The 27,864-nt window shown below is 38.2% G+C and overlaps 1 protein-coding gene across 5 annotated transcripts in view; it reads left to right on the top strand.

The window, feature by feature from the left end:
• The window catches only part of THADA (THADA armadillo repeat containing), a 167,126-nt gene that overhangs the window by 81,329 nt on the left and 57,933 nt on the right, over positions 1-27,864 (top strand). For all 5 annotated transcript variants that reach the window (XM_082047591.1, XM_082047592.1, XM_082047589.1 and 2 more), the window contains one exon: positions 23,479-23,594. In XM_082047591.1, the coding sequence (XP_081903717.1) occupies positions 23,479-23,594 (116 nt within the window). The remainder of the gene's footprint in view (positions 1-23,478; positions 23,595-27,864) is intronic.

Genomic DNA, 27,864 nt, shown 5'->3' with positions numbered 1-27,864 from the left:
TAGTCTTGGAAAATGGAAGCTATTGATAGCTGATGTCTGAAAGTTGTATTTTCTCCATTACTTCATTAACACAGTCAAATAGGAGCTTAAATACTGGAAACTACTTTCTAACATTAAGGATGTGTTAATGTTCACCACTTGCATATAGGTTAGATGGATCTGCCATCATGTATGTAAGATTTTGCCTGGTTCTGGGAGATGGACAGCTGATCACCTGAGATTCCTCCCAGCTTCCACTCTCTTTTCAATTGTTCTTTGATCCTGCCTGTGCTTGGGACACCTCCATGAAGCTATGCAGAATTTTTATTTCCATCAGTCTGCACCTGGTTAATTCTTGTTTGCATAAATTTGTGAGTATAACATTCATAGCTTTTATTATTGTTGATGGTCTCTTGTAAACCACCAAAATTTTGGCTGTCATTGCAAATAAAAGGTTAAATATTATAAACATGAATTTACTTGGATTGGAAACACCTGATAGAAACTTTGAACAGTTTTTATATACAATTTAGATAATGTGTTCTGTACACTTAACAATTTATGCTGAACAGAGTCCAAGAAGGTAAGCTTGTGGGCATACTAGGGAAAGAAAGCTTTAGCCTTTAACCATGGGCCTTACTATTAAAGGCTGAGATGAAGACAATATGCAGTACCTCAGCCTTACCTAGCCAGATGCATCTCCAGGTGGGCTTTGGCTTCCCTGACAGTGTCTCTGCATACTTGGACAATGTCTCTGTTTACTTAAGTTACCTGTCCCTGCTTCCACCTTCTGTATACTTCCTTTCTATGTTTGAGTTTTGCCATGAGCAGCAACTTACTCATCCACACAGGCCTCCTGGCATGTTTCCCTGACTTGTAGTGTGTTGGGATGGACTGTTTCTTGAGCTTGGAGGAAGTGGTCCTTGAATATCAACCATCTTTCTTGGACCCTGCTCCCTCCAGGGCCTTATTCCATGGAAATCTACCAAGCAGATCCAGGAACTGCCCAAAATCTGCTCTCATGAAGTCCATGGCTGTGATATTGCTTTTAGCTCTGCTCTCTCCTCTCAGGATCCTGAACTCTACCACCTCATGGTCATTGCAGCCCAGGCTGCCTTTGACCCTCACAACCTCAGTGAGCCATTCTTTCTTTGTACGAAGTGCAGCAGAGCACCTCTCCTTGTTGTCTCCTCTACTGCTTTTGTCAGGAAGTTGTCGTTAGTCTCTCTAGGAACCCCATGGATTGATTATGCTGTGTTGTGTTGGTCTTCTAGAAGATACCAGGGTGGTTCAAGTCCCCCATGGGGACCAGGGTCTGCAAAAGCCTCATCCACTTGTTCTTCCTGGTCTGGTGGCCTGTAACAGACACCCACCATGGTGTCACCTGTAGTGGTCTGCTCTGTAGTCGTTACCCATAAGCTCCGAGCTGGCTCATGATCTGTCCCCAGGCAGAGCTCTGTGCATCCCAGCTGTTCTCTTACGTAGAGGGCAACTCCATCTCCTCGTGTTCTCCACCTCCTTCCTGAAGAGCCTGTGTCCCTCCATTGCAGCACTCCAGACATGTCAGCTATCCTATCTTGTTTCCATGATCCCTAAAATATCACAGCCCTGCTTTACCACAGACTTCTGGATTCCTTTAATTTGTTGACCTCCTCTTTTGGGGACTTCAAAATACATAGAAGCTACAGAAACCCTAACCATGATTTGCCCAGAAAATGAGGCATCACCTTTAATTCATCTGGTTGTAGATTATTTATAATGATTTAAAAAGCCCTCCCAAATGCAGGGATTTTCAGAGTGGTTTGCCAAGGAAAGCAGATGTTAGACTTCAGCTTTTGTTTTTATCTTATGAGCATCAGTTAGCATGATTGATGCTAGATTTCAAAGTCTGTGCGATGTGCACAGACCTAGAATCTAGATGTTATTAGGGTAGCAGCAGTATGACTAGAGCTTTGTCGCAGTTCTGCATTCGTTAGTTTCCAGAAATATCCCATTTTTGTATACTGGAAAAATCTGTACTCTAATGAGAGTGTACATACCCTTTCATACTGTTCATATTGAGAACAATTCATTGGACAGCTGGAATTAATTATGGAGCGGATGTAATTGCTATTAAGGTTTATTTCTTTTTCAAATGAAAGAGTCTACACATCAACTGGGTCATTATCTTGTATGTTATCAGTTTGATCTTCCTCATGTTCATTTTGGCAAGCTTACAATTACGCATACAGGATCAGATAAATGAAGGTTGTTAAAACAGACATGGCGTTTTCATTTAATTTCTCTGTACCTTGTTTGGGACACTTCTGAAATGTTGAAAGCACTAAACTCCTTCCTAAAGGCCTTGTGTGGATTTATGACTAAGGGCTGACAGTGTCTAGCTTGAGATTGTTCTACAGAAGAGTACAAAAAAATACTGCTTCCCTTATCTGGCCTATTCACTAGGCAGTCCCTTCGTTTTGGGGAGCATTTTGGATTCCCTTTGGCATCTTTTGAGTACAGATTAGGAGAAAGGAGGATTCAGAGACTTCTGATTTCATTCAGTGACTCATCGTTTGCTGCTTGTATTTGCAGAGAGGGAACTACATGACTTCATTTTGATGTGCGTGCTGCCTCCATTTGCTTCCTCCGTCAGGAGGTGGATTGTACTGTCCAAGATGCAGCTTTTCATAGAAGTTCCCAGTGGGTTGTGCAGCTGCACATATCAATGAGGAACAGTTTCTGGTAGGAAGGAACTTTGTTCATGAATATTATTTACATACTTGGTGGTGCCTTTTACAAGCAATCAAACAACTTCACAGAATAAAAAAAACCAACTCTTTTTGCCTATCATGGCCTTGCATTTGGATCTTTCATGTCATGACTGATTTTTGGTCACTGGTGTAACTCAGAGTCACAGAAATTCTGCTTGATCTGCTGTGGTCCCTATGAAGATCTCTCTTCATTTCCCTCATCTTCTCATCTGAGCTCTGGCTGCTAGCTTCCTTTCTCACTGCGCTCTTCCCACTTACTGCTGTTTTGTCACTCCTACTGATTTATCCTGAAATTTGTTCCCTGAGCAAGAGGAGAACAGAATCTGCTTCTGTCTGGGGGGTACACAAGATGTGTTCTTAAATACAAAATATAACTGGCATGAGACACATGAAACAGGAAGAATTTTTTATGCTTTAATGCAGAGTTGAGACTTCATTAATACAAAAATGGAAATTCATTTATTTAATGTTGTTTCCAGTGTCATCAATCAGCAGTCATTTATTCTTCACAAATTCTTACTCTTGATATTAAAATTTTTTCCACACTTTGAATTTTCCCACAAAATTCTGTAGCTTCAATTAACTAAATTGGTATTGTAGCAATAGACTGATTCAAAGAACTGTATGTTTTGTTGGTGGTGGGGTTTTTTTTTTTGTGTGTGTGTGTGTGTGTGTGTTCACTAATTCGGACAGTTCTGTCTGGCACGTAATTACAAAGCTTTGCACAAGGAGTGTTGAAGTTTTTGAGCCTTTTTTGTTTTGCTTTTGAAACCAGTAGCACTTTTGCATCTCTTTCAAATGTACAGAACAGGCTGAGTCACATTGACTTAGTCAGTTGCATGTGACAAAAATTAGATTTAATAGGAGATGGAGGGCTTCATAACTCTTTACATTAATTAACATTTATTTTAAAGATTAAATTTCCCACTGTCTTCAGTGGGTCAAGAAATTAGCTGTTACTATTTTTCAGGGAATAGCAGGATCCTATAGAATCAGACTTACCTTTCTGAAAATGCTTTACAATGAAAGAATCTAGAATACTCATATTAAAAACCAATATGATTAAAAAACCTACATGGTTGAATGGGAGATTTTTTCTACCATCTGTACAAGGCTTTTATGAAAGTGATTTGCTGTTTCTGTTTTTTCCTTATGCAGATTATTGAAGACAGATTTGTGTGATGGTAGAACTTCAAATTATGTGTATCAACTCTTCAGACATACTGATGTTTTACTTACTAATGGGTAGATGGAAGAGGTGATTTAAAGATGAAAGAATTGATTTAAAGGATGGTTGGAGACTTCATTAAAGCAGCAAGAAAACCAGGACAAGAACATAACCTGAGAATAGTGATACTGGGTCATGCAAAGATTTGTCTGAGTCAGTGCGCTGCTTCCAGCCAGGACCGATAGCAGAGGCCAAGAAAAAAGAGCAAGACAGACCAAGCAGCTGGAAAAACATCTGCATGTGCTGTCTTAGCTTAGAGTTCTCTTGAGCCAGACAGGTATGGATGAGACTTAGTTGAAGATAAAAATCATGTACATAGTTGGACTGGTGAAAAGAAGGAATTTGTGATGAAAACTTCAGTATGGTTTAACCATCCCAAAGAGTTGTATAAGACAGGTTGTTGTTGATGAAAGTAGAGCCTGCCTAATGAATGTGGATGCTTTCTTCCCTTCCTTTGAGAGGATTTTAGCTGAAGTTGCTACAAAGGAGGTTCAAGCTTCAGGTATTTGATTTTACTTTCACTCTCAGGTTTTTTTTCAGTTTAATACTTAGACACTTATTCAGAGGAATAAAGACAATTTAAATAAATACGAGCATTTGAAAATAAAGCAGGGAAGAATGATGCATGAAGAAGAGCTAGCCAACAGTCATGGGACCTTCTTTGTTATATAGGACTCAATAGGTAATAAAACCCCACAGACTCTAGTGGCCAGGCTGTTGGAATATTACAACAGGAGACAAATCAGGCAAGTATATTTTAGAGGTTATTCTTGGATGTTGGTCCTTGTGGCTGAGTGAAAGAGAAACGTATACTGCTTGTTAGCTTGACCTAAAAATCCTTAATGTGAATTACCAGCAGGAGTGTCAGTGCCCATATTTTGTTCCAGTTTTGTTTTGAAGGCAAAGGATCTCTGGGGCCTGAGAGAATGAATGGGGAAGTAGTATATTGTTTATTTAGCTTTATTCGGTAGCACAGAAACATTGACTATGGCGAATTATATTTTATTTGGCTTGGCGATAAAGTTTGAAGTGTAGCAGTTCAACGTTGGCTTATAAAAACTCAATATAGTAAACAAATGTTACATTATCTACAGATCAAAGAAATAAACCTGCTATAATTAAATGTTTTCCAAAGAAACTTCCTTCCAGCTGTTTTGTTTCTAAGCTCAGTTTTTAGTGTTCAAGATAAGCCTTACTTTTAAGATTAGTACAAAGAGAAAAGAAATATTGATGTCAAGTTGAAAACATATTCACTTATGTGTAGCTGGCAATAAAAGAACAGTTGTCTCATTTCTTCGTGCTGTAAATTTGTATTAACTGTTACATAGAGGTACACTGATACAAGGAGGCAGTAAGCATTTAAGAACAAGATTTATATTTATGAATGCAACAGAAATGTAGCTGAGTTCCAAGAATGGGACGAGGCAGCCTCTGAAAGGAAATCATTGATGAGATTTTGCCAGAGGTTTTCTTCCAACTGCCTTTTTTTGTAAAAAAGAAAAAGTCACATGGTACTCTGAATTGCTTGGGCAGATCTGCTGGTTGGATGTCGCTTTGATGTTGCTTTAACTGTAATTAGTAATGCCCCAAATATTGTGTCTCTGATTGCCTAAGACATGTCAATAGATTTCAAAAGGACATGAGTTTAGACAGCTTGTACAACTCTGTCATCGTCATCGAGTTCCTTCCTACAGCAGAGATGCTGTTGTTGTAAACCTTGTGTTCACATTGTTGAAGTTAAAAAAAACAAGTGTGGGGTTTAGTGTAGAATAAGCAATATTCACCAGTTAATTAAAACAATGCTGCTGCTGTTCTTAATTGAGAGGTAACCATAATGAGGACTATTTTGGGTTGTGCTGGGGACCGTGTGACAGGTGTCCCCTCTGTAAAGTGGAGAAATCCTCCTATGTGTAGTTCTCACCATGGACAGATTATTTTCTTTTTAGATGATGGAGATGTTAGAAACAAATACTCTTGGCACAGTGTTCTACTTTTTACTACTTATATTTTCCAGAAGAGAATTGAACTATTTTAGGCACTGGCTAGTTAACTTGATTTAGACCTCCCAGAACAGCATTTGAATGCTTGTGAAGTCTAAATTTTTTAAGTGTTCAATTTTATGCTTATTTCTTGCACCTGTTTTGTATTATGAATCTTTAAGTATCCGTCATGATTAGTCAGGAAAGCAATCTTATCACTCTGTCACAGGCAGAGGATGTTTTTACAGTTGAAAAGGGAAAAGTTGAAACTTGTAAAGTGTACCAGTGCTCTAGATTAATTTAGTACTCCATGGAGTTCATTTTTCATCTCCAAAAACATGTTTTCAATCCCACCACATAGGGTTTTTTTGTCTTCCTTTTGATCTAGAAACCATGTCTTTAAAACTTTCAGAGCCAAAAAAACGATAATCCTGGAAACACTTCCTGGATGTTCTTTTAAAAATACCCATCCATGATAAATTCTGACTTCTTGAGGATGTATAAAAAATATTTATGAACAGTGAGGGCTTTTTACAATGGTCTGTGTTTTCAGAAGTTCAGGCTATAGTGAGAAATGTGAGAAGGTGCCTTCTTTGGCCTTTGGAAGTTTTCTCGGCCTGTTCACAAAGTAGAAGAATGCCCTGCATGAAAGGGGGGGTAAGATGGAAAAACTGGCATTTAAAAGAATGCTGGACAGGAGAAGCGAATGAAGAGGGAAGAGAGGTTTTAAGTGGATAACTATTCAGTAAACACTTACCTGTGCTGAAGTCCAGAGTGCACAAATCTCAAATAGTGGATCAGAAGAATTGAAAGGAGATAAGGAAAAACCTGGAACTCTTAAGAAAATGAAATAAAGTAAACACAAAACAAGAATAAGACACTTTTCTGAAGTGTGAAAGTAAATTTCAGTGTGTTCATGAGTCAAATAAGAAATTTTTAAATGAATGTAATGTACTTTTTCCTTCTTCAACCAAGTTTAAAGCATGTTACTTGTTTTACTTTTTTTTTCTGATTATATGTCACAGGCATTTCTTGCAGTAGTATTTCTTACCACTGTTTTTTCTTGGTTTTATTAATTTAATGATTTTTAGAATATCTGCATTTCTGAAGCTGTTTGACTTAAAGTGGTTTTCCCACCCTGCACCACTCAGGCTTTAAATGAATCTGAACCTGAACTGATGGCGTATTCTGGAAGTGTGTTTCCCTGGATTTTCTTCCTCTGGTGCTGTCTATTCATGGGCCAGAAGAGGATGGGGAAATGATAGCCAAGCTGAGGAAGGGCTGGCTGTACAGGAATTTGACTCACATAAAGAAACTACAAGGGGCAGAAAATTTATGTGGGGGCAGGACTAACAAGAAGGATCTGTGTTATACTTGTATCTGGTGGTGCAGGGGTTTTTTTGAGGAGTGGGGATGGTTTCTTGCTGTAAGGGTTTATCTATATGTTTTGCTTTCAGGTCAAGGGGCTATGTGGGGATTAATGCTCTATTGAAACACAACTTGTTTTCCACAGCCTAGTACAACATGCTCCAAGTTCTGGGGCATTGCAGCTAAAACCCTCAACAAATAATGTGGGTTCTGAGTTGGATCAGCAAAAATGTGTACTTGAAGTAACCTGCAGAGCCCTTGTCGGGTCCTGGAAACAGCCTACATGTGGTCTGACCGCAGAAGAGGGCAAAGGGGATGCCAAGAGGGTGATCGGGATGCTTCTAAATTTATCACCTGTCAAGGTCTCTCCTTTTCTCTGTTCCTTCCGTCACAAAAGGTGCTGGTTGTCTCTGGATCATCAGTATATCCTTGATGTTTGGGAGTGTGGACACCTCCTACATAGCTTGAAGCAAGTGAAGAATGAATGAGGCTTCTGAAGGGCCGATAAGCAGCAGGTGCTTCTATTCTGTCCTCCCTCATTCCTTCTCAGGCTTTACACCTCTCTTATCTCTGTGTTTCCCTGGCACCCTCACTATCAACTCCCTCCTGCCAGCTCTTGTTTCAGGTGCTTACTCCTCCACATCTGTGTTTTGGGCCACATCCCCTCTTAAAGAGTAGCTGATGCCCCGGGATACTGTTGTTTATTGCAGTAGGGTTATTACTATGCTGTCAGTAGTGCCTGTCAGAAATATCTGTTTATTAACTTTTGCTCAAAAGGGTAAACTTCAGATTTGGTACATTTTCACAATTAATATCTTAGTCTGACTTTGGCAGGAAACCTCTCCAGAATGTAGTGTTTTTATTCTGGAAAATAAGCAAATATAGACAGGTATTTTCATAAATGCAGAAAGGTCTTTGTGTCAGAAGTTGAAAGATATTGAGCATTTGTAGTTCATACTGACTTTTGCCTCAGTGTAGCTGAAGTTTCTTAGTACCTTTTCTTACAGTCCAAATACATGCATTTATTTAGCTTTATGATATTAAGTTGTTATTCTTAAAGGAAAAAAAATAATTTCAAGTAGCAAAAGCCATGTTAAAACTTCTCTTATTCCCCACAACACACTTTTATAGCAAACAAAATGCCTGTTATGTACTTGTCTCACATTTGTAAATTGCAAGAAATCTTTCATTTACTCTTCCCTGGTTTTCTGACTGTCTTGTTTCATTGATGAAACAGACACCATTGGCAATTAGAACAGGAAACTGTAGAGAGACCAATAATCATTTTTTTTCAAAGGAAATATAAACTGAGCTATCCTTGAGCATCTGTTTGACTTGTTCCTTTTCATTCTATTATTTTTTTTTTCCTATTGAATTGTTTTGTGCCATAAGAAATACCAGCTAGAGCCCTTGTACTTTGGAATGCAGTCATTTTTGAACCCTGAATGACTCAAGAAATTCTAAATTGTATTGTCAATATCCTACGTGAAACACCCTACGTACTTCATGCTTTTTAGGTTATTATGTATATGTGCCCTGGCCATGCTGCTATTGTCCCATCTAGTGAATACGACCCGCTTCCAAAAAAGCTTAAGGAAGATGTAGAGATGGACATAGTAACACTCTAAAAAACTTCACATGCACATCTTGTTGCCAAATAGCTGTTGTTAATAGTTATTTCTTGATATAATATTTAATAAAAAACATATGCTGCATGTGTGTATCCTTTGTTGCAGCATAAAACCGTAGCCTGTAGATAGTCCTGAAGCATTTCGAAAGATCAGGACTTGATGTAATCACTTTTGGGTACTATGTGTTATAGGAGACGTGTTGAGCAGGCAGGATTTCAAACCACTGTAGTGGCACTAGTTAGTGTTGTGCGCAAAGTGACTTCAAAAAGAATGAAATGCATCTAGTGCTTCCACCTATAGAAATGGGTTTGGTTTGGTTTTGTTTTGTTGCTGCGTTGAGTCATTTATACTTCTGAATTATCATAGTGTAAGAAATTATTTCAAAATTAATCAAATTAAAGTAGATTCTGTAGATATTAGAAACTGATGAGGTAAGACTCCTGACTGTAGTTATTTTTCTTGGATTGTTGTCCTCTGTGAGACATATAAAAGTTATATTACAGCATCAGGCATCTTCTGTTGTCAGAAGTAGAAGAAGGAGGTTTTAAAAGCCAAAATGAGCATTTTGTTTAGTTTTAAAATATGGTGCCTTGCACACAGTGATCACTGGGAAGGAAAAAAAAACCCTGTCTTTGTAACCTCCTACTGCCTCTAGCTATAAAAGCATAATACTGTTTTCCCTAAAGAGATATGAACTGTTGGTAACAGTGGCAGATACATAGTCCTAAAGAAGGAAATAGAACTACAAAGTAAAGTAATCCTTAGAGAGTTGTTTCATGTTATTGATTTTTAATTTTTCTGAAAAGCCATATTGTGATTTTAGATGGGTTAAAAGTTATTTTTAAGTTAGACCTTTCAGACAGATATATGGAATATACAGCATTGTTATTTTAATCTAATCTGACATAAGAATTAATAGTTCTAATGATGCTTAAAGCTATTTTCAGTGTTGTATAATGTGGCTCTTTGTGGACGGGTGAACAAGAAGTTCATTTTGTGTGAACTTTAATTTGTGAACTTCCATGATCACATGGTCCAAATAAATGATCTCATGTAAAATACTTCCTAAGTCAAGTTGCGGATGTTGTTAAATTTATCATGTCCAGCTCTCAAATTATTACTGCAATAACTTCTTGGGTTTTTCACTTTCTCAGAGGCTTTTATTTTAACAGTCAGATTTCCTTAGAAAGAGAGGTGTTTACAACCACTGCAGTCTTTGACACTTTCTTCCATCAACTGTTTGACTAGTTCAGTTCTGCTAGTGTTTTTCCATCAGCCTTTTCCTTTCCGATGAATTTACATTCCATCTGAGTGCTATCTTTTAAATCAGTTTTATTTCAGTGAGACATATTTTTTCATTCAGTCAGTATATAAATGCGGCTTATAATGGCTTTATCTACATGGGTGTTCCCTGGGGTTTTGCAGAAACAACTTTTTTGAACAGAATTACGGTACCATGGTTAGCCATGAAAATCCTCAACACAGTTGCAGTGTTGCAATTATAAAAGCATAAAACACTGAGGAGGTGTCTCTGGATGATGGACGATGCCATTCAATTTTGGTGGTGTGTGTGACGAGCAGGAGGTGTTTATTGGCACATGCTCATAATTGAATTCTGAGAGAAGCTTGATTTGGGCCTTTCTTTAGTTAGTCTGATCTTCCTGGGAAAAGGGAGGGGGCAAAAAAGGTTATTTTGTTATATGGCAGATATATTTCTCCAGTTTTTACAGTGACTGAAACAGATAACTAGGTGATAAATTTGAGGAAATTTTTATTTCATGGTTTGTAATACAAAACATTCACACTCAGTATTATTTTATTACTGTATTGTACACAATGCTGTTTTGGGGAGATCTCTTCACAGATTTTTGTAGAGTGAAAACCATAATGTCATCAATAAGTATTTTTTGACATTTTAAACTCTTGAACAAAAAAGCTTTTACTCTGTTGTTACTTGTATCTTACTAGGAGAACACTGATCCTCAATGTTAAGTAGATAAATAAATAGGTGGACTCCCCTTTTGCAGCTGGTTGATAATTTGTAAGGTGTTGTAAGACCAACAAGACTGATAAAGTGCACAGAAAAGGCTTAACAGTGTTTGGAGAAGGGAAAAAGGGAGCTTGGTTTCAAATAAAGTTCTCTTGTTTTTTCCAAGTTCAGTTAACTTGTGGAATTGTGTGGAATTTAAGTCAACTCTTAAGCTGCCTCCATGGGTTTGGTAACTTCTGACAGCATCATCTTGCTAATTCATTTTGTTGTCCTGTTTGCCAAATTGAAATATTTTTGAGGTTTGAGTTTGAGGTAATCGTGCTTCATACTGTTAAATGTGCTTTACTGTAGTTTTATTTCTACAGTACACTTTACTGTTTCCTAAAAAAAAACTGCTGTGTTATGTGGTGATTCTTCAACATAAACCATCACTCCTCAGCAAAATCTGTTGGTGACCAAGGTCATGGATACTCTGTGATCAGGATCTAGGGCAGGGTATGGCACAGACGCCTCTGGGGCTCTAAAAGGTTGCAACACTGTGATGATGGAGACACACGCAAGATCTGTGTGATAAGGAGAAATACTGTGTGGCACCTGTTTGCAGCTTTATTTATGGTTTATCAGAGGTTATGAACAAAGTAAGGGTAACACAGGAGGGTGGTGGTGGCTTTCACTCATTTCTGTTCTGCTCAATTCCAACTGTGAAGTGATTTAGAACTGCAGGCCCTCTCTGATGGTGGAGGGGAAAGAGTCTGAAGATCCCATTGAGATACTCTGACCAACTTGTGTTTGGTGTTTATTTGCAAGAAAAAGGGTGTGAAGTATCCTGATAGCTCCTCATCACTGAATGGTTTTCAGCTGCCTTGAGCAGATCTGGTTTGTAGTGGAATGGGTGCCTTGCCCAGTTGTTGCTCTCATTGCTAGTTTTGAGGTTTTGATGCCAGAGGAATTCTGAAGGCGTGTGCTCTGCAAACAGCTTGTGCACAGCAGTCCCCATCCAGCTGATCATCTCTGGCCTTCTGCTGGGAATTGCAGCTGCCACATCAGCTGGTTGTCCTCCCTGAGCCCTTTCAGTAAAAAGGAGTAAGATTTGCTCAATATAAATAGCAGGTCTCTGCTCAAGTGACCGAAGGAAGTTGAGTTTTTTTTCGTTAGATGCCTGAGTAGGAGGTTTGAAGTTGTCAGACTTCAGAAGGATGCAGTGTTGATCAAATGGTCACCATGGTAACATCTACCATGGGCAGTGCCGTGTTTAGAAGGCAACTCTACAGTTCAATATCCAAAGCAAGCGGAGGGTTAAGCTACAGCAGCTTTAAAAATGTTCTTAGATCTGGTTTTAGAGACAGTGAGACAGCTGTACTCTTCTGGGATAATAAAATCAAAGGCAAGGATGTGCAAATGTTGAAGAAGGTGGTGTTGAGTAAGCAAATGTGTTGGAAGAAGTTGCTTTTCAAAAGAATTTTTCTGCCATAAAAACTCTTGGTGTTGACATTCCCTTTTGTCAAAAACACATCTTACCAACTGCATGCAAGTGGAAGAGGGAAGGGGAAAATTAATAATAAGGAACAGATCTTCCTGAACAGCTTCTAATGCCTCTGAAGTAAATTTCATCATTTCTCTTTGGAACTTGCCTGTTACTGGTGAATTCGCAGAGACAGCATTCATCTGCCGTGATGCTGCTGATTGTAAAACTAAGTGCATGAGCTTAATACAGTTCAGGAAATGTTTGATAGCTTTGAGTTTGGCACTTTCTGTGATAGCGTAGGATGCAGTTTGTGGATTTTTTTTTTTTTTTCCTCCATACAAAGTGTTCAAACTTTGTGGTTAATTAAAATCAGAAGGAATGTTTGAGCTGTTTGGGGGAGATGTAATCAGCTGGCTAGAGAGATTAAACTTTGGGAACAAAAGTAAAATATATTGCAGGTAGAATTCCAAGTGTTCAAAGCAGAGATGCAAAATTCATTAACGTTGTTCTCTGATGATGCAGTTAAGCCCTTTCCTTGCCCTTAAGTTTACCTTGGCTAGGGCACTGGCAGTTAAATGCCACTGTGAAAATTACTGGAAAACATTAACTTGTTATTGTAAGCTGACATCATGCTAAACCTGATGGGAAGTAAAAATTTATAGCTTGTCCATATGTGTAAGGCAAAAATCTGCTGAGTTTCTGCAGTAGCATGATTCTGTATTTGCTACAGTTTAAATGTCATCATAAGTTATCTATGTTACTATGAGCTTCATAGTTTCAAAAAGCGTATGATACTGGTAGAAAACGTCAGGAACGTCCATGGTCCAAAACTCATGAACTTTGGGGAAAGTATCTATATTTTCTGTGCAGTTTTGGTGGTAGGTTCTACATCTTACTGACATGTATGTATTCTTCTCACTGTTTTCTTTGGAGATCAAAGTGCTTTCAAAAAAGTCTTTTTAAAGCATAATTTAGTATTTTTTTTTTTCCCTCCCAACATAAATTCTCATGGACTTTCCTACTATCTGTGAACTGGAACTTAAAGAATCTGAGTTAAGTGTGTTTCTGGGATACATCCCCCGAAGATTTTAAATAAGTCAGTTAATGTCTCTGTTTCCTTGACTCCATACTATCTTCTGTAATAATCCTTTTGGAATATGGGGGTGGGGGATAAGGAAAGACTACGGAAATTGAGAAGCAGTATGCCATTGCGGAAGGAAAAGCTTTATTTCTTCATAGAGTCGTAGATTTCAGTTGGAAGAGACACTAAACCACGTCCCTAAGCACCATGTCTACCATCCTTTCAACACCTCCAGGGATGGTGACTCCACCACTTCCCTGGGCAGCTGGTTCCAATGCTCGACAACACTTTCCATGAAGAATTTTTTCCTAATATCCAATCTAAACCTCCCCTGGCACAACTTGAGGCCATTTCCTCTCATCCTATTACTTGTTACTTGGGTTACTTAGGAGAAGAGACCAACACCCTCCACGCTACAACCTCCTTGGAAAAGAGGTAAAAAGATGATGTGTATTTCAGGAAACCGTTCCTCTCTTCTCACAGGTGATCTTGTTGGACAGTGTCTGTATCCACATCCTCCTGTGCTGAATACTGCTGCCTTGTACTGTAGCAAGACTGAAAATGCAGGAGGGCTATTTGGTTGTGGATTGTCTTCTCTCTCTTGTGGGATCCTCTTAACATGAATTACTTTCTAGATGTTGCTGTAATTAAAAAAATAATTAATGCAACTTCCTTTGTGCTGCTGTCCTATGTACTGCGTTTGTAAAGCTTAACTACATTGTTAATATTTATGCTTGGAATTCAGTTTGACTTATCTACAACTTCAGCCCACATGTTAGCGATGTTGTCTAAACATAAAGTTACTGTGATTGCATGTTTTGGTTGCATGTTCTTTTTTTGTAGGGCTAATTTTGACAGGAGAATTCTGGCGAGTGCTACCTGCACTCAGCTGTGTTACTCCGTGATGGAGAAGGATGGTGTTTGAGTTCAGGTCTAGGCACCAACATGGATGGTGCTTGATGTATCTGTATAGCTACAGCCCCTAATGTTCCCATTGTTTCCAGCAACTAATTGTGTGAGAAGTTTCTTCAAGGAACAGACATTTCCCCTGTTACTTGCACTCCAAGAGAGGTGCAGCAATCCCTGCCATGGAAGAGCCATCAGTCTTACAGTAAGTTCAGCAGGCTTTACAGTGTTGGCTTGAAGTTCAGACAAAAGAGCGCAATTGGTAATATTGAGTTTCTTGGATGTAAATGGAACCGTTAAAAGCGACAATATGCTTGTAAGTATGCAGCAATGGAAGGGAAAGTTGATCCTCATACACAGAGGCATGTACAATAAGAGGTCATGACTGACTTAATGTATGAATGGGGAAAAGCTTTTGGAAGATGTAATACAACCTTGAAAAGCACCGCCTTTTCTCTTTTAAAGGTTATAGCTACTGCACTAGGACATTTTATGTGGGAAATTGTTGCCCAGACTTTAAAAATACTGAATGTTTTTCTTTTGTTTGAGAAAGACTTGTATCTGCATTTTCTCGAAGTTTAAAATCATTAGGTCAGAGAAGCAAATTGTTTTCTGAAGCTGCAAGTTTTATTCCACTTTATGCTATAATGCGAATTTGGGAAAGAAATTCATCAAATCAGTATAGCTTACTTCTAGTTATTTTCTCAGCTTGTGTGTTGATGCAAACATTCCTGAGACAGAAGATCAGCGCTGCTGAAACCAGCACAGCTCCAGGGTCAGTATTAGTGCACTTTGAGCATTCCTTATAAACACGTTCCTACTGACTCTGGCTCACATGTCAGCTTCTTGGTGTCAACAAGGTAGCTGTAGCCTTTAATATTCTTCCTAATTGTAAATATCCTTCAGTAAACAAGGGTGTGTACCTTGGCCTTTTCTTTGCATTTTGTCTCCTTCATGTGGACATGTGCAGGATAACTGTGTTATGAGGATGTAATCTGGGAAAGAATAATTTCAAACTGTTTCACCACCAGCCAGCAAAAAAAAAAAAAAAAAAAAGGAAAAAATAAGTTTAAAGGAGGGGGAAAGCTTTATATCCTTTGAGGTAGCTGGATTAAGACAGCAATGGGTGGCTTTTCATGATGGCAGGGTATAGACATGGAAGACGAGACTTCATTGTTTTCTTCCTGCTATTTGTTCTGAGCAGAAATACAGGCCGAACACAATTTTTAACTGCTCCAGCACACAGTCTGCTGGGTTCGTTCCTCTGGACTTCCAGGTTTTGGTTGTGTGCTGCTGGGAAGGTGAGAGATGTGTTTGCAGAGAGTGGAAGTCCCAGCAGCACCACAGTTGTCTCTTTCTGTGCAAACAGGCAAACCGTATGTTTTTAAGAGAAAATTCAGGTAGGACTTTCAAGTAAATAACACTAATGAACATCATGTCAGCCGGCAGCAAACTTCTCATTGTTTTGTGTTCTCCTAATAGAGAATTTGTGTTGCAGACGCAAATTTTAAGCTGAAATTCAATTTCACCCTCACTACAACAGGAAGAAAAACCTGAAATAAAACTTAATAAAAATGGTATTGCAAGAATTTTGATCAGTGAAATTTCACATTGTTTGGTTTGTCTTAGACAAAAGCAGGAGTTTTAAGAACATGTTTTTAATAATGAATGTTTTGTGATGTGTATCTATCACTGAGATGAAAGCTACTTCGCTTTTTTTCAGCATTTTGTACCTTTCATTAGTTATGGCACATTCATAACTTTCAGGTTATTATACAGCTGTGTTATTCTTGCTCAGTTATGTGAAGTTAACTAGTATTGTGTTTTTATTCATAACTCTAGATGTGTTCGTACCTTATTTTACAACTTCTTAATCAAAACATGCTTGTCTGCATTTTAATTAAAACAACTTGATTCTTTTATAAACCTGGCTTTATGAATTTTGATGGATATATTTGGAAGAAGGATTTAAAAGCCCTACTTTCTCATGAATAATAAACCAAAATTGTGTAATTAGATGATGAAATGTGCTGACAAAACAAAGCTGAAATTATGGAAAAATTGAATTGGGAACCAGCTGTTGCTTTAAAGGAAGGAAAAAAAATATACAGTTTTCAGATAAATATTTGCAATGGGAAATATTTCAACTTCAGACTGAGTTTATGAATCCATACAAAAATAAATTTGAAGAAGCAGATAATATTCATATATAGTAATCTTATAAGACAATAACGTAATTTATATTTGGCAGAAATAATAGCCTGACCTGTTAGTTGTGAAGTTACCATCATGAAACTAAAGACTTCAAAGAAAAGAGGTGCTAGAAACAAAGGATGACGCCTGTAATAATCTGGTATATATAAATGATCTATGGCTATGATAACAATGTAGTAAATGATGGCTTTTCTAACGTATTTGTCAGGAGATGGCAAGAGAATTGATAAATATTTGAAATTCCTCTTCAATAGATTGTAATTTAAATGTGGAACCGCTTTGCGCTGTGGGTCTGCGCTGATCTGAAACTCCCACCCTGCCCTTTGTGCAGCTGCTTTTGGTTGCGAGTAGCATGGGCTGCAGGGACTGGGTTCATGCCATGCTTGGTGGTTATAAAGCATTACGTTTATTTTCCACAAGTATAAATTTTTACAGGGCAGGGTGATATCAGGAGGGAACCAGATAGTTACAGACTCTCCCGTCTATTTTTATATAAGTATCTTCTTGGAAAACCAGGGGGAGGTAGCTGAGGTTTTTAGTCCCATTGTAATTGTCGCACTGGCACTTCTCATCTTTGGAAAAAAGGGGGTTGGTTTGGGGGCTTGTTTTTCCCTGGAGATAATTATTGTAACTTTGAACTTTTTATCGTGCTCATAAAAATGCCTTCACCTGTCACAGCAGCTTGCCAGCTTTTATCTACATGGCCTTAGTAAAAAAAAAATGAAAAATTTGGCCTCACTTTCAGAATACAGAGATAACTTGGCAGTTGTATTTATCATACAAGAAGAATAAAATTTTATCTGCCTTTAAAAAAAAGAGAGATGAAAAATGCTGCTTGAGGTTTTCTCACTAGCCTGTTAATACTCAGGCAAAAGCTTTTGATGGAACAATTCTGAAAAACCACATTTAGCTTAGTGCAGCAATGACCTTACTGCTGCCATTTTGCAAACACCCTTTTTTGTCTTTTCTTGTTGCTTCAAACTCCATAGCTTGGTGAGAGACATATTTTTTTCAAGCTTAGTATTCATACAGTATTTTCTTTCAACTGGTGTAACAGCTGTGTTCTTTATACTTTCTTTTAGGGCGTTAAATGATCTATGCTGCAAATGTACAGTTTAGGGTGATGTCAATTTGCTTTTTTTTTTTTGCCTTTTTTTTTCTTTTCAAGAAGCACTGAAGTGAACACTGGGTGCATTGTTTCAGTCTTGCACTGAGGAATGTGAATATTTGTACTGTATACTTAATTCCATCCAAATATAGCTGAGGGCATGCATGGAGAAGTTTTTATTGTTTCAGGTCTGCTTAAGGGGAGAAAAGTTTAACTTTGCTACTTCACTGAGATGTGTGCAATTATGTAACCTTCAGTGTGGTTTTGGAAAATCTGATCATTTAAAAAAGGTGCAACATGTTCAAGTCTGTGTTTTATGGGTACCCAACAAGTGTCCACCTAATCATTATTTCATGTCTGAAGTTAGAAGTTTTTTGTAAGTTTCAGAAACCTTAGTTCCTCCTAGAAGATCAATGCTAATGCTACAGAATGTTAATTTAAATTTGTTAGACAGAAAGTGTGTCACAATAGATCAGCTTTGTGGCTATTGAAGTTGTCTTTCATTTGCAGTGTCTCTGTACATATGCAGGAGAACCCTTGACATAAAAAAAAAAATTAAAGACACTTGTTAAATTTTGTGGCTTATAAAAGTTTTCATCTGCCATTGCATTGCTTCTTTATTCTAATAGTGTATTTCACAGCCTGAATACAGCAATTTGAGCTGATATGAGAGCTGCTAAAGATAATGATCAGCTTCATATCATCTTAAAGTTGATGTCGAGGAGAAAAATGCCTCTTCCTGCTCCTCATGATTTATATTTTTTTACTTGGCTGATGTCTAAACATTTAAGTATTTCTTTTTTTAAACAAGTAATGTGCGTGTATTTTTACTTGCTTATCCAAAATGAACACTTGGAAAATAGCAGAGGTCCTAAGGTCTGCTTGGGTACAAAGATGACCCTCAACTTTCTCATGTCATGATGGGGAGACAGAGAGGTCTCAGTGTTGCCTCTGCTGCATGCTGTTTGGTGGGGGCTGGATGTGGGTGCTGACTGACCAGCAGGGAACCAGACTGGCCATTTCCTTTTTTGTCTCTTCCCTTCCTTGCTCTTCTCTACTTCTTCCCTTTTTCTTGAGGCTTCTGCAACTGAAGCACAAAGATGAAGCATTGATCATGCCAAGGAAGGGAGTGAAGGTACTGGAAGTGTTAGGAAAGGTGGGAGGACAGAACACAGCTTCCATTCTTTGGCATACTGGGTCCTTACGTTTTGCTAATTAGGAAAGAGTCACACCTGAGCTGGTTTGGTGTGCGCTTTTTTTTTTCTTCCCCATATTCAAGTTCAAATTTCTGTTTTATTCTGCACTTAGTGCCACAAAAATGATCAGAGGGCTGGAACAGCTCTGCTGTGAGGACAGGCTGAGAGAGTTGGGGCTGTTCAGCCTGCAGAAGGCTCCAGGAAGACCTTATTGCACCTTTCAGTATTTAAAATGGGCCTGTAAGGAGGATGGGGACAGACTTTTTACTATGGTGTGTTACGGCAGGACAAGGGGTAATGGTATTAAACTGAAAGAGGGGTCATTCAGGCTAGACAAAAGGAAGAAATTTTTTACAATGAGGATGCCAAAATACTTGCATAGGTTGCCCAGAGAGGTGGTAGATGCCCCATCCCTGGAGGCATTCAAGGCCAGGCTGGTCGGGGCTCTGAGCAACCTGATCTAATTGAAGATGTCCCTGCTTATGGCAGGGGGTTGGACTAGGTGACCCCTGAAGGTCCTTTCCAACCCAAACTATTCTATGATTGTATGATCAGAAGTCCTCCCATGTTGGTGGTTTTACCTGCAGCAGGTTAGGACATGCTGTCAGTAGAACCTCGAGGACCAAAGGGTCTCAGAATGGTCAGTTGCTGGACACTGTTTCCCATTATGTATGCGAGTACCTGGACTCTGCATGGTTTGCATTGTTTTAACAACTCTTGCCCAGGTTGATGGGCAGTCTGTACAGTCCTGATGTGGTATTAGCCTGACTCCTCAACAGCCCACTCAGGGAGAGAGAAGGGGTTTGAGCATCCAGCAACTTGCTGTCTTCAATGCAGGGTTCCAGAGAACTATGGACAATACCTTGGGTGTTGTCTTCAGTCCTACTAAAACCACTCCCAACATCTCACGGGTGTTTTCAGGCTGCTTACTTGGTGTTTAGTTCATGTCAAATTGAAAGATAATTGCTGTCATCCTGTAAGTCTTCATAAACCTTCCTCTACAGACAATACAAATCTCTTGTAAAACTACCTTGAAAAAAAGAAAAAAAAAAAAAAAGAGTAACATATTGCCTTAGTGTAATAAAAAACAGTCCCACATACAAAAGGAGCACCATGACCTCATTGCATTTATGTGTGAGGAATTTAGCAGAGGATTTTAGATTGAGTAGTATTTTGGACATGTGCTGGAAAGTCTGTCTGTTTTATTACCTATACCAAACAGTCTCATAAAACTTGCTACTTCTGCATGCAAACATTGCCTGGCTTGTAGTCTTAGATCATGGAAGCTGTAGTGATATTACTGTAAGCCAAACAATGATGTGTCACTCATGATGGAAGTGAAGAACTACTGAGGTTAACATCTACAGATTGTTTGGTTGCCATCATTTTTAGCTTACATAAAATAAGGCTTTGGATAAAACACGTGGACATTAGTTACGATTTCAGTTTTGGTTTAAGCATTCTAAAATCTTATGCTGAGAAAAATAATTCCTTTATGGGAAAAGCTTTCTAGGTCTCTCAGATTTGGTGAGGGGACCTGAATAAATGATAGAGGGCTTGTACTGAAATAATGAGAAAATCAGTGTTTTGCACATGTCAAAATTTGGACCAGGGTAAACTGTAGTAGTTGAACGTTGCCTTTGAATGCCAACATTATTCAAGAGTGACTCAAACTCTTATGTGAGTTGTACCTTCTAATTCCATTGCTTAAATATGGCTCATACCCTTTGATTTTTACCTTCTGAATGGTATTGAAAGGAAGAAGTTTTGTGGGTTTTGTATTGAATTTCGTACCTAGACTAATTTAAATCCAAAAATTTCTCCCTCTCTCAAGACCTTTTGCTTGAACTATCAAATTACTTAGGTTTCCTTTGTATTTAGGAGAGAGGAACTTTGGGAGTTGTTTTCAAAGCTGTAGAGATGAACTTAATTTAACTTCTAGGAAAAATATATGATAGCCCCTTCATAATTGTGAAACAGACTTTTATAGCTTAGAGGTAAATCCCTTTTCATTCCTGGAGATGAACACAGTTACAGAAGACTAAAATCAGAAAGGTTAAGGCACTGAAAGATTTTCAATTAGCAGAGGATATACAAGGCAGTGAGAAGAACTTCTGCATGTATAGTATTTTCCTTTTTCATCCCTTTTCTTCTATGGTGTTCATTACTTAACAGAGATTAAGGAAAAGCCACAAAAATACAGAAAAACTACTGGTAGTGGCAGCTTCGTGCATCAGTTTTCATGAAAAAGGTTAAAAGAGTTGATATCACATAAACTGTTTTAATAAACAGACAGTAGCAGAGGTAAGAGGAAGCTACAGAAGATCTCAGGTGGCACTCTCAAATGTTTGCAAAGCCCTTTGTCGAAAAAGATCAAAATTCAAAATGATCTTGGAAAAACATCTTAGAAAGATGGTCTGCTGTCGACAGAATGATGTTCAGTACAGAGGACTTCAGAAGATTTAAAAAAAAAAAAACCCAGACAGACAAGATGACGGCTTTCTTTCTGGGATGTCTCTTGCCTCCAGAGCACCTGCTAACACAGGGAGATGAGAATTTATTTCATTGTTCCTGTCAAAGGAGCCCAGTGGGATCTCTGTATTTAATAAGTATCTCACTAGGAAAAAATCTGGGCAGGCTGAATGGTGTCCAGAGAGCAGTTGTTTACCGTAAGGGCAAGAGAGGGAGTGGAGAGGAACACCTTACCTCAAGAGCTTGGATTTTGAGGGAGAAACACTAGAAGATGTTGCATACAGATATTTTGAAATCTGTTTTCTTGGCTGTTCTCAGGATTTGGACAATCAGCCATTTGTTTCAGTAGAAAATGTTTAGACCCTGCCTCAGTGTTTGTATGGATTATAGATAGTCTCTTGACATCTCTTCTGTTCTGTTTCCATGCTTATTTGAAACCACTGCAGCTGTTTTTCCACTTGAATGATTTTGCAAAAAATAACCCAGATGAAATTGTGTCAAGTTAATGCTATGCAGCAGTGCTTATGTTTCCAAAACAAGCAAACAAACAAACAAAAATATAACCCCAGGGGCAAGTGACAGCTGGAATGCAGGAAACCAAATTCTGAGATATACAAGTCTGGATATAAAGGTTTTTTCTTTTCCCAAAGTAAAGGCACAGCTTGTTCCATTAGCACTTTGTAAAATTGTCACTTTGCAAGTATGAAGTGCTGATACTCTCACACGTTAAGAGTGTTTCCATATAAAATGCTCACGAATGTATTTTCAGAAATGGTCTGATAGCACCTCTAAAGCTTCAGAAATTCTGCATGTTGCCCGTTTCAATAAACCATCGAGGGGAGGTGGTGTACTTTTTCAATTTGCTTAGAAACCCTGCCTTGTCTATCAATGTAACTTACCTCTGTAGGCAAATAGAATTTCAAATTTGGAGGCTGTAAGTTAAAGAGGGAGAGTTAGCACTCTCTTTCTCTTATTTCAACTTCCAAATTGCATGGAGGTGCAAAACTCCTTAACCTGAGCAAGATCTTGCCCATGAGGCTTCAGTATTGCACCACATGTCTCTGTGTTTTTCCATTTAGAAATTGTCATCTACGTGTTGCCTGTTCACTTGTATATGAATGGGAAAGGTAAAAACTATGTGGGATGATGTGGGCACCATCACTTGTGTCACAAGTGTGTGTTGGGCACCGCTCCCGCATGCAGAGGATGAGTGCTACAGGGGCTGGGCTTGGAGGGTCCCCCTCCACTGCACACTTGGTATCAGCTTTCATGTATTATCCAATATTTCCTTTTCATGCTTGTGGTCTAGATGACTAGACCTTTTTTAACTCAATTTTTTCTTAACGCTTACGTGTATGTTCAATACTACCTTTAAAACCTAGCTTTAAATAGCAAAGGCAGGCCTCTAAGAAGAATTATCTGCTTTGTTAACTGTCTGACCAGAAAGCTACAATTCATGCTTTCTATTTTGGTACGCTGAATTCTTTTGTTCACGGTAGCTAGGATGTGTCTACTAGGCTTTTCTGTGAAGCTCTGGAGGAGGTAGCCCCAGAGCAGGAGCTCTGGTCTTCTCTGCCCTTGGAACGGAAGGGTGGGAACATCTCCCTTCTCTGTGAAACTCAGCTGTGCCCGCTGCAACCAGAGCCCTGAAGGATCTCGGGAGCGAAAGCAAAGATGCTTTTCTGCCAGTGGTTATGGATGATAATTTTACGGCCTTTAAAAAGCTTTTTGCTCAGTGAGTGTGTTTCGGAGACCCTTCCTTGTCTCCTTGGTTGTAGGCCCCGCTCCCCGCGTGCGGCAGGGACGGCTGTGCAGGTGCTGCCAAAAGGTCAAGAGTTGCGGGATGCTTCCATTGTCATCGGGCTGTCCTCTGCTCGCTTCACCAAGGCTGACGTCTTCAGCACTTCCTGTGTTTTACTGATTACTGTGAAAAGTGAATTTTAAAGAATAGGCAATTTAAAGATTCCATCCGTTGCCATGGCAGATAAATACACATTTTTCCTTGAGTAATAGTTGTTCGTTTTGCAGGTGGTTGTTTTCATCTTACAGTTATTTGGAGGGAAAACAGTGGTTGCAAACTCTTGTTTCTTCTTTTTCTTTTAATTTAGGTTTTTCACTTGCTGCGGTCGTACTTCGATTCAAAACAGCGCGTTAGTTCAGACTTTGAGCAGGGATTGGATGACATCATTACCTGTATAGGAACTAAACTGTGGCTGGCTAAAAGGTAAGATAAAATACAATATATGTAGATGTTTATACACATAGGTTGCTAACATATGGAAGGCTTGGGTAGTTTTTAAAATAATTTTTTATTTTAGCAAACTGGACAGGTGTTTTTTCATAGAAACATGTAAAATTTAGATGCCTTATTGGCTTGCTATTTTTTTTAAATTGAGATGATTTTTTTTCTTAAAAAAACAAGGGATGAAAAAACGTAAGTATACTTTACCTCTGTATGTTACTGTGTTTTAGTCTTCTCTTAGTTCATTCTCAGCTATATTTTATAGTCCAATCATTTAAAGAAAAACCCAAAAAACAACGCATGAATGAAAATGCCTACAGAAGCAGCCTTTTTGAGAAAGGCATGAATGTTGCTTCTAGGCTAAGAAAAATATTCCACATATGTGAGGTTTTTATGTTACTATTTTCCCTGACTTTGACCTTTACAAAAAAGTAGTAGGAAAATGTCAGCAATTGTTGAAACTATCAAAAATATGTAGCTGCCCACAAACAATCCAGGATAGTTTTGGAAACATTTTCCTTAGCTTTCTGTAAAAAGATCTTCAGATGACCTACATACTGCAATCCAGAAACTTTTTCTCTTTCTTTACTTGATCTCATCAATTGGTTTTATAAATTCCCACTGAAAACCTCAAGGGAGTCAGTTGTGGACAGAGAGCACAAGTCCTTGTGTAGATAACTAACTAGGTAAAATATTCCAGGGTGCAGATTGCACAGTGGAGGGAAGTCACCAATGCAGTTTAGTGTGAATCTCTGATAAAACTTGTGTTGCTTTGTGATCATCAAAAGGAAAACTGTAAGTGATTTGGAGAAGGGGAGTGACTAGCGGGTTCAGTAAGTCTTCTGCCAGTGTCAACTGAATTGAGGTAATCAAGATACCATTGGTCTTTGAGAATTACAGAACAGTCTCCTGAGAGAGTGAGAGTGATGATACAACACCTAAAACTTGAAATAATAATTGTAAAATGATGCACATGAATAAAGCAGTCTGGACTTCACCTGGGGAAGGAGTGGTTGACTGAGCAGATTTTTTTGTTGGAAAAAAAATCACTCTGATTCTAAGTAGAGTCCAAGAGGGAAGGAGTCACGTATCATTAAAAAAAAATACGGAACAAAACAGAAAACACACTTATGTCTGTCTATTAACCCATGTTGTATATTTGAATACTGTGTAAATCCCAAAGAAGATACAGAAATGGGCAGTAAAAGGACTAGCAATACAAGTACAGAGTAGTTTCTAGACAGGGAAGGACTAATTAGGCTGAGATTTATTTTTTTTTTTTAACCTGGAAAATGTAATTTTAGTTTAGCTATGGAATTCCATGATGCAAGATACTGTTGACTTTAAACCTATCTGAATTTTTAGCAAATGATTGAAGACAGGCATGGAAGAAAAGCCCAGTGAGGTGACCAAGTATGTAGATGTCACAGTTGGCTCAAGAAATTTTTCAGCAACCTTCAAGGTTCAGAGAGAGCCTTTTGGCAGGTGTCATTGTCCCTGCGCTTCCCTTTCCTGCGCATCTGCTCTCTGCCCAGCTTGAGACATCGTGCTGGATTTGGTGGACCTTTCAATTTGGCTGAGCATGAGCATTTTTAAGTCTCTAAATAAGAATGGTCATTTACTTAATTAAACTAAAGGCATTGATACTCTTATAAATGAATAAAAAATAAAAGAAAAACCACAACACGGGAGACCAAATTTGATAGAAAGATACTGGTGCTAAATAATTAAAACCTCTTTCTTCTGCAGCAAATATGTAATGGCCAGGCTCTTCTCATTACAGACTTGAAATAAATTCTGTGTTTTCAAAGTATTTTTTCAGAATTGGCCTTTTTAATACATCCGTTGTATTAGTGCTGACTTTTCTTTTTTCTGTTATCTCCAGAAAGAACATATTTTCAGGTGCATGGTATAGATATTTGCCTGAAGAGATGTATTTTCTCTTTCACTTGCCTGTAAAAAGCCGTAGCTGTATATGGTAATATTAACCCTCTGTCCGTAGCACATTTTCACTTTGTCAGTTTGTTGTAGCCTCACTTCCATATTCATGCATTCTCAATTATGCAGTTAATACTATACAAAGTTTTTTTAAATGTCTTTCTCCCTAGATAGGAAAATTGTATATTACAAGCACAGATGTTTGCAATCCTAAGTTAAAGCATTGTTTTGTTTTGCTTTTACAGACAAACTATTTTTGCAAATTTCTGTTATACTTCATCATTCTCTCTGAGCCTGTGCAGCCATATGTGCTTAGGCACAGTTTGAGCTATAAGGTGTGTTTTTTATTTTAGTCTGAAAAAAGCAAGTAAAATATCCATGAAATCTTCGCTAACCCAGTTTACTTCCAAATATGTTTTAAACTTAAGACGACAATAAATGATAAAGCTGAAAAAAATTTGCTTTCCTCTTAACTTTCTGCTTGAGATAAATGTGTTCAGTGTGATGTGATTTAAAAACAAGTGGAAAACCACCAACAAACAACCCAAACAGCAACAACAAAGATGTTGAAAGAGGTGGTATCTTCTGGTAGTTTTAGTTTCCCACATTGTGTGCAGCTTTACCATTTACATTTGGCCATGTGGAGCTGAACAGCCGATCTGTGAGGAACGGTGAGTTTTGGGGGTTTTGTTTTTTTTTTTTCTCAATTTCTTGTTTTAAAGGAGTTTTGGGAGGTTGCTTGGCAACCAAGTTGTAAAACCCACTAAGTCCATCTGTGCAGTTTTCGGGATGTTGGGAAAGCATATTGGGTGCTGGCTGGCAGGACCCTCGGTCAATGTACAGTCATTCTTACCTTCTTTCTGTTCAGGCAAAGAGAGTGGGTACCACAGAGAAAAATTCAGTAATCTCCATCTGTTTATTTTACCTTTCCTCATGTGGAGATAACTTAGTGTGTCACTGATACTGTAGTGCAGGGATTGTTTGAAAAGAGGGTGTTAGAGGCACTCACTATTAATCTTAAAGAGGTAAAAAAAAAGTTAAAATAACAGGAAAATGGTTTGTGATTTGGGGAAACGGGGAAGTATTTTCAAACATAAGTCTCCATTCACATTTCTGAGCTAGTTCTGTAAAGGTCTTTCTGGTGTTCTTCCAACTACATACTTCCTTTGTACTAGGGAACCAAACGTCTCTGAGAAACTTGAATTACAGAATTTTGGATTGAGTAAGTGGTTCTTAAAAATGAGACTCAACTGTCACGTGTATATATCTGGAGGAAAGATTATTGTTCTCCAGCTGTTTGCTGGACCGGGTGAGGTTTTTTGTTTGTTTGAGTTTTGGTTGTTGTTTTACCTTTTCAAGGTCAGAATGTAATTTCCTTTCATCAGAATGTATTGGTGCAGAATAGCTCAAGAAACTTGTTGCACGTTCCCTGTGATACACTGTTCTCTTCTCCCTCCTCCACTCCCTCATCTGATTTTGCTTTAGAGAATAAAATAATGAAAACTGAATTTCATAAAGCGTTGACTTTTTCAACTGGTATTTTGTGTCTGTTGTGGAGGCAGGCTTTTCATGTTAATAGGATATTTCTTTTTTTCCTTTGTTGTATGTATTAGAATATCAGAAGAAAAAAAAAAACATCTTTCCTCTACCTTCCTTGGGTTTTTTTACGTCTTCAAAACACTAACTTTTTTGAGTATTCAAAAACAGTATTTCCATTTGTGATGCTCTGGTGAATGAGACATGGCCTTCCCTCCACTTCTCAAGGTGATGTTTGAAACTTTTCACTTCGCTTGTAGGTTTATCCTTCATTTGGTGTTTTTATTTTGTTTTAGAATACTTGTCTGTTAGCTTAAAGTGGTTTATCCCTCACCTTCACACCGTTATTTTATTGTATTATTTGCAAGTATGGGACATGCAGGGTGTTTGAGAAGAACAGAAATGAAAAATTATAGAAAATCTGCCTTGTTGGAGAGCTGAGCTGAGCTGATGGAATGAAGTGATGGAAATTAGTCTGGTGAAAGCTTTAAAAAAATAATCAATATATCAAACTAAGCCTTTGAAAGAGTTCAAAGTTCTTTCATGTGAATTTAAAAAAAAAAAAAAAAGTAAAAAAAAAAGTAGTTTTTAGCTCAACTGCATACCAACTAACTCCAGGTGCCTTTTGCTTCATAAATACAGAAAGCTAAAAGAGCGGCCTTTGGAGCTGGTAATTTGTTACACAGAAGTCCCGGAAATATCTGTCTTGTTTCATTTGTAGCCTTTGGCACGGCAAAGTATTGGTATTGGAAATTTTGTGAAATCATGTCATTGCACA

This window comes from Streptopelia decaocto, assembly GCF_964273445.1.
Source record: "Streptopelia decaocto genome assembly, chromosome: 3".
Classification (NCBI taxonomy): Eukaryota; Metazoa; Chordata; class Aves; order Columbiformes; family Columbidae; genus Streptopelia; species Streptopelia decaocto.
Note: the sequence above shows the minus strand (reverse complement) of the source record. Positions and strands in the feature narration are given on the sequence as shown.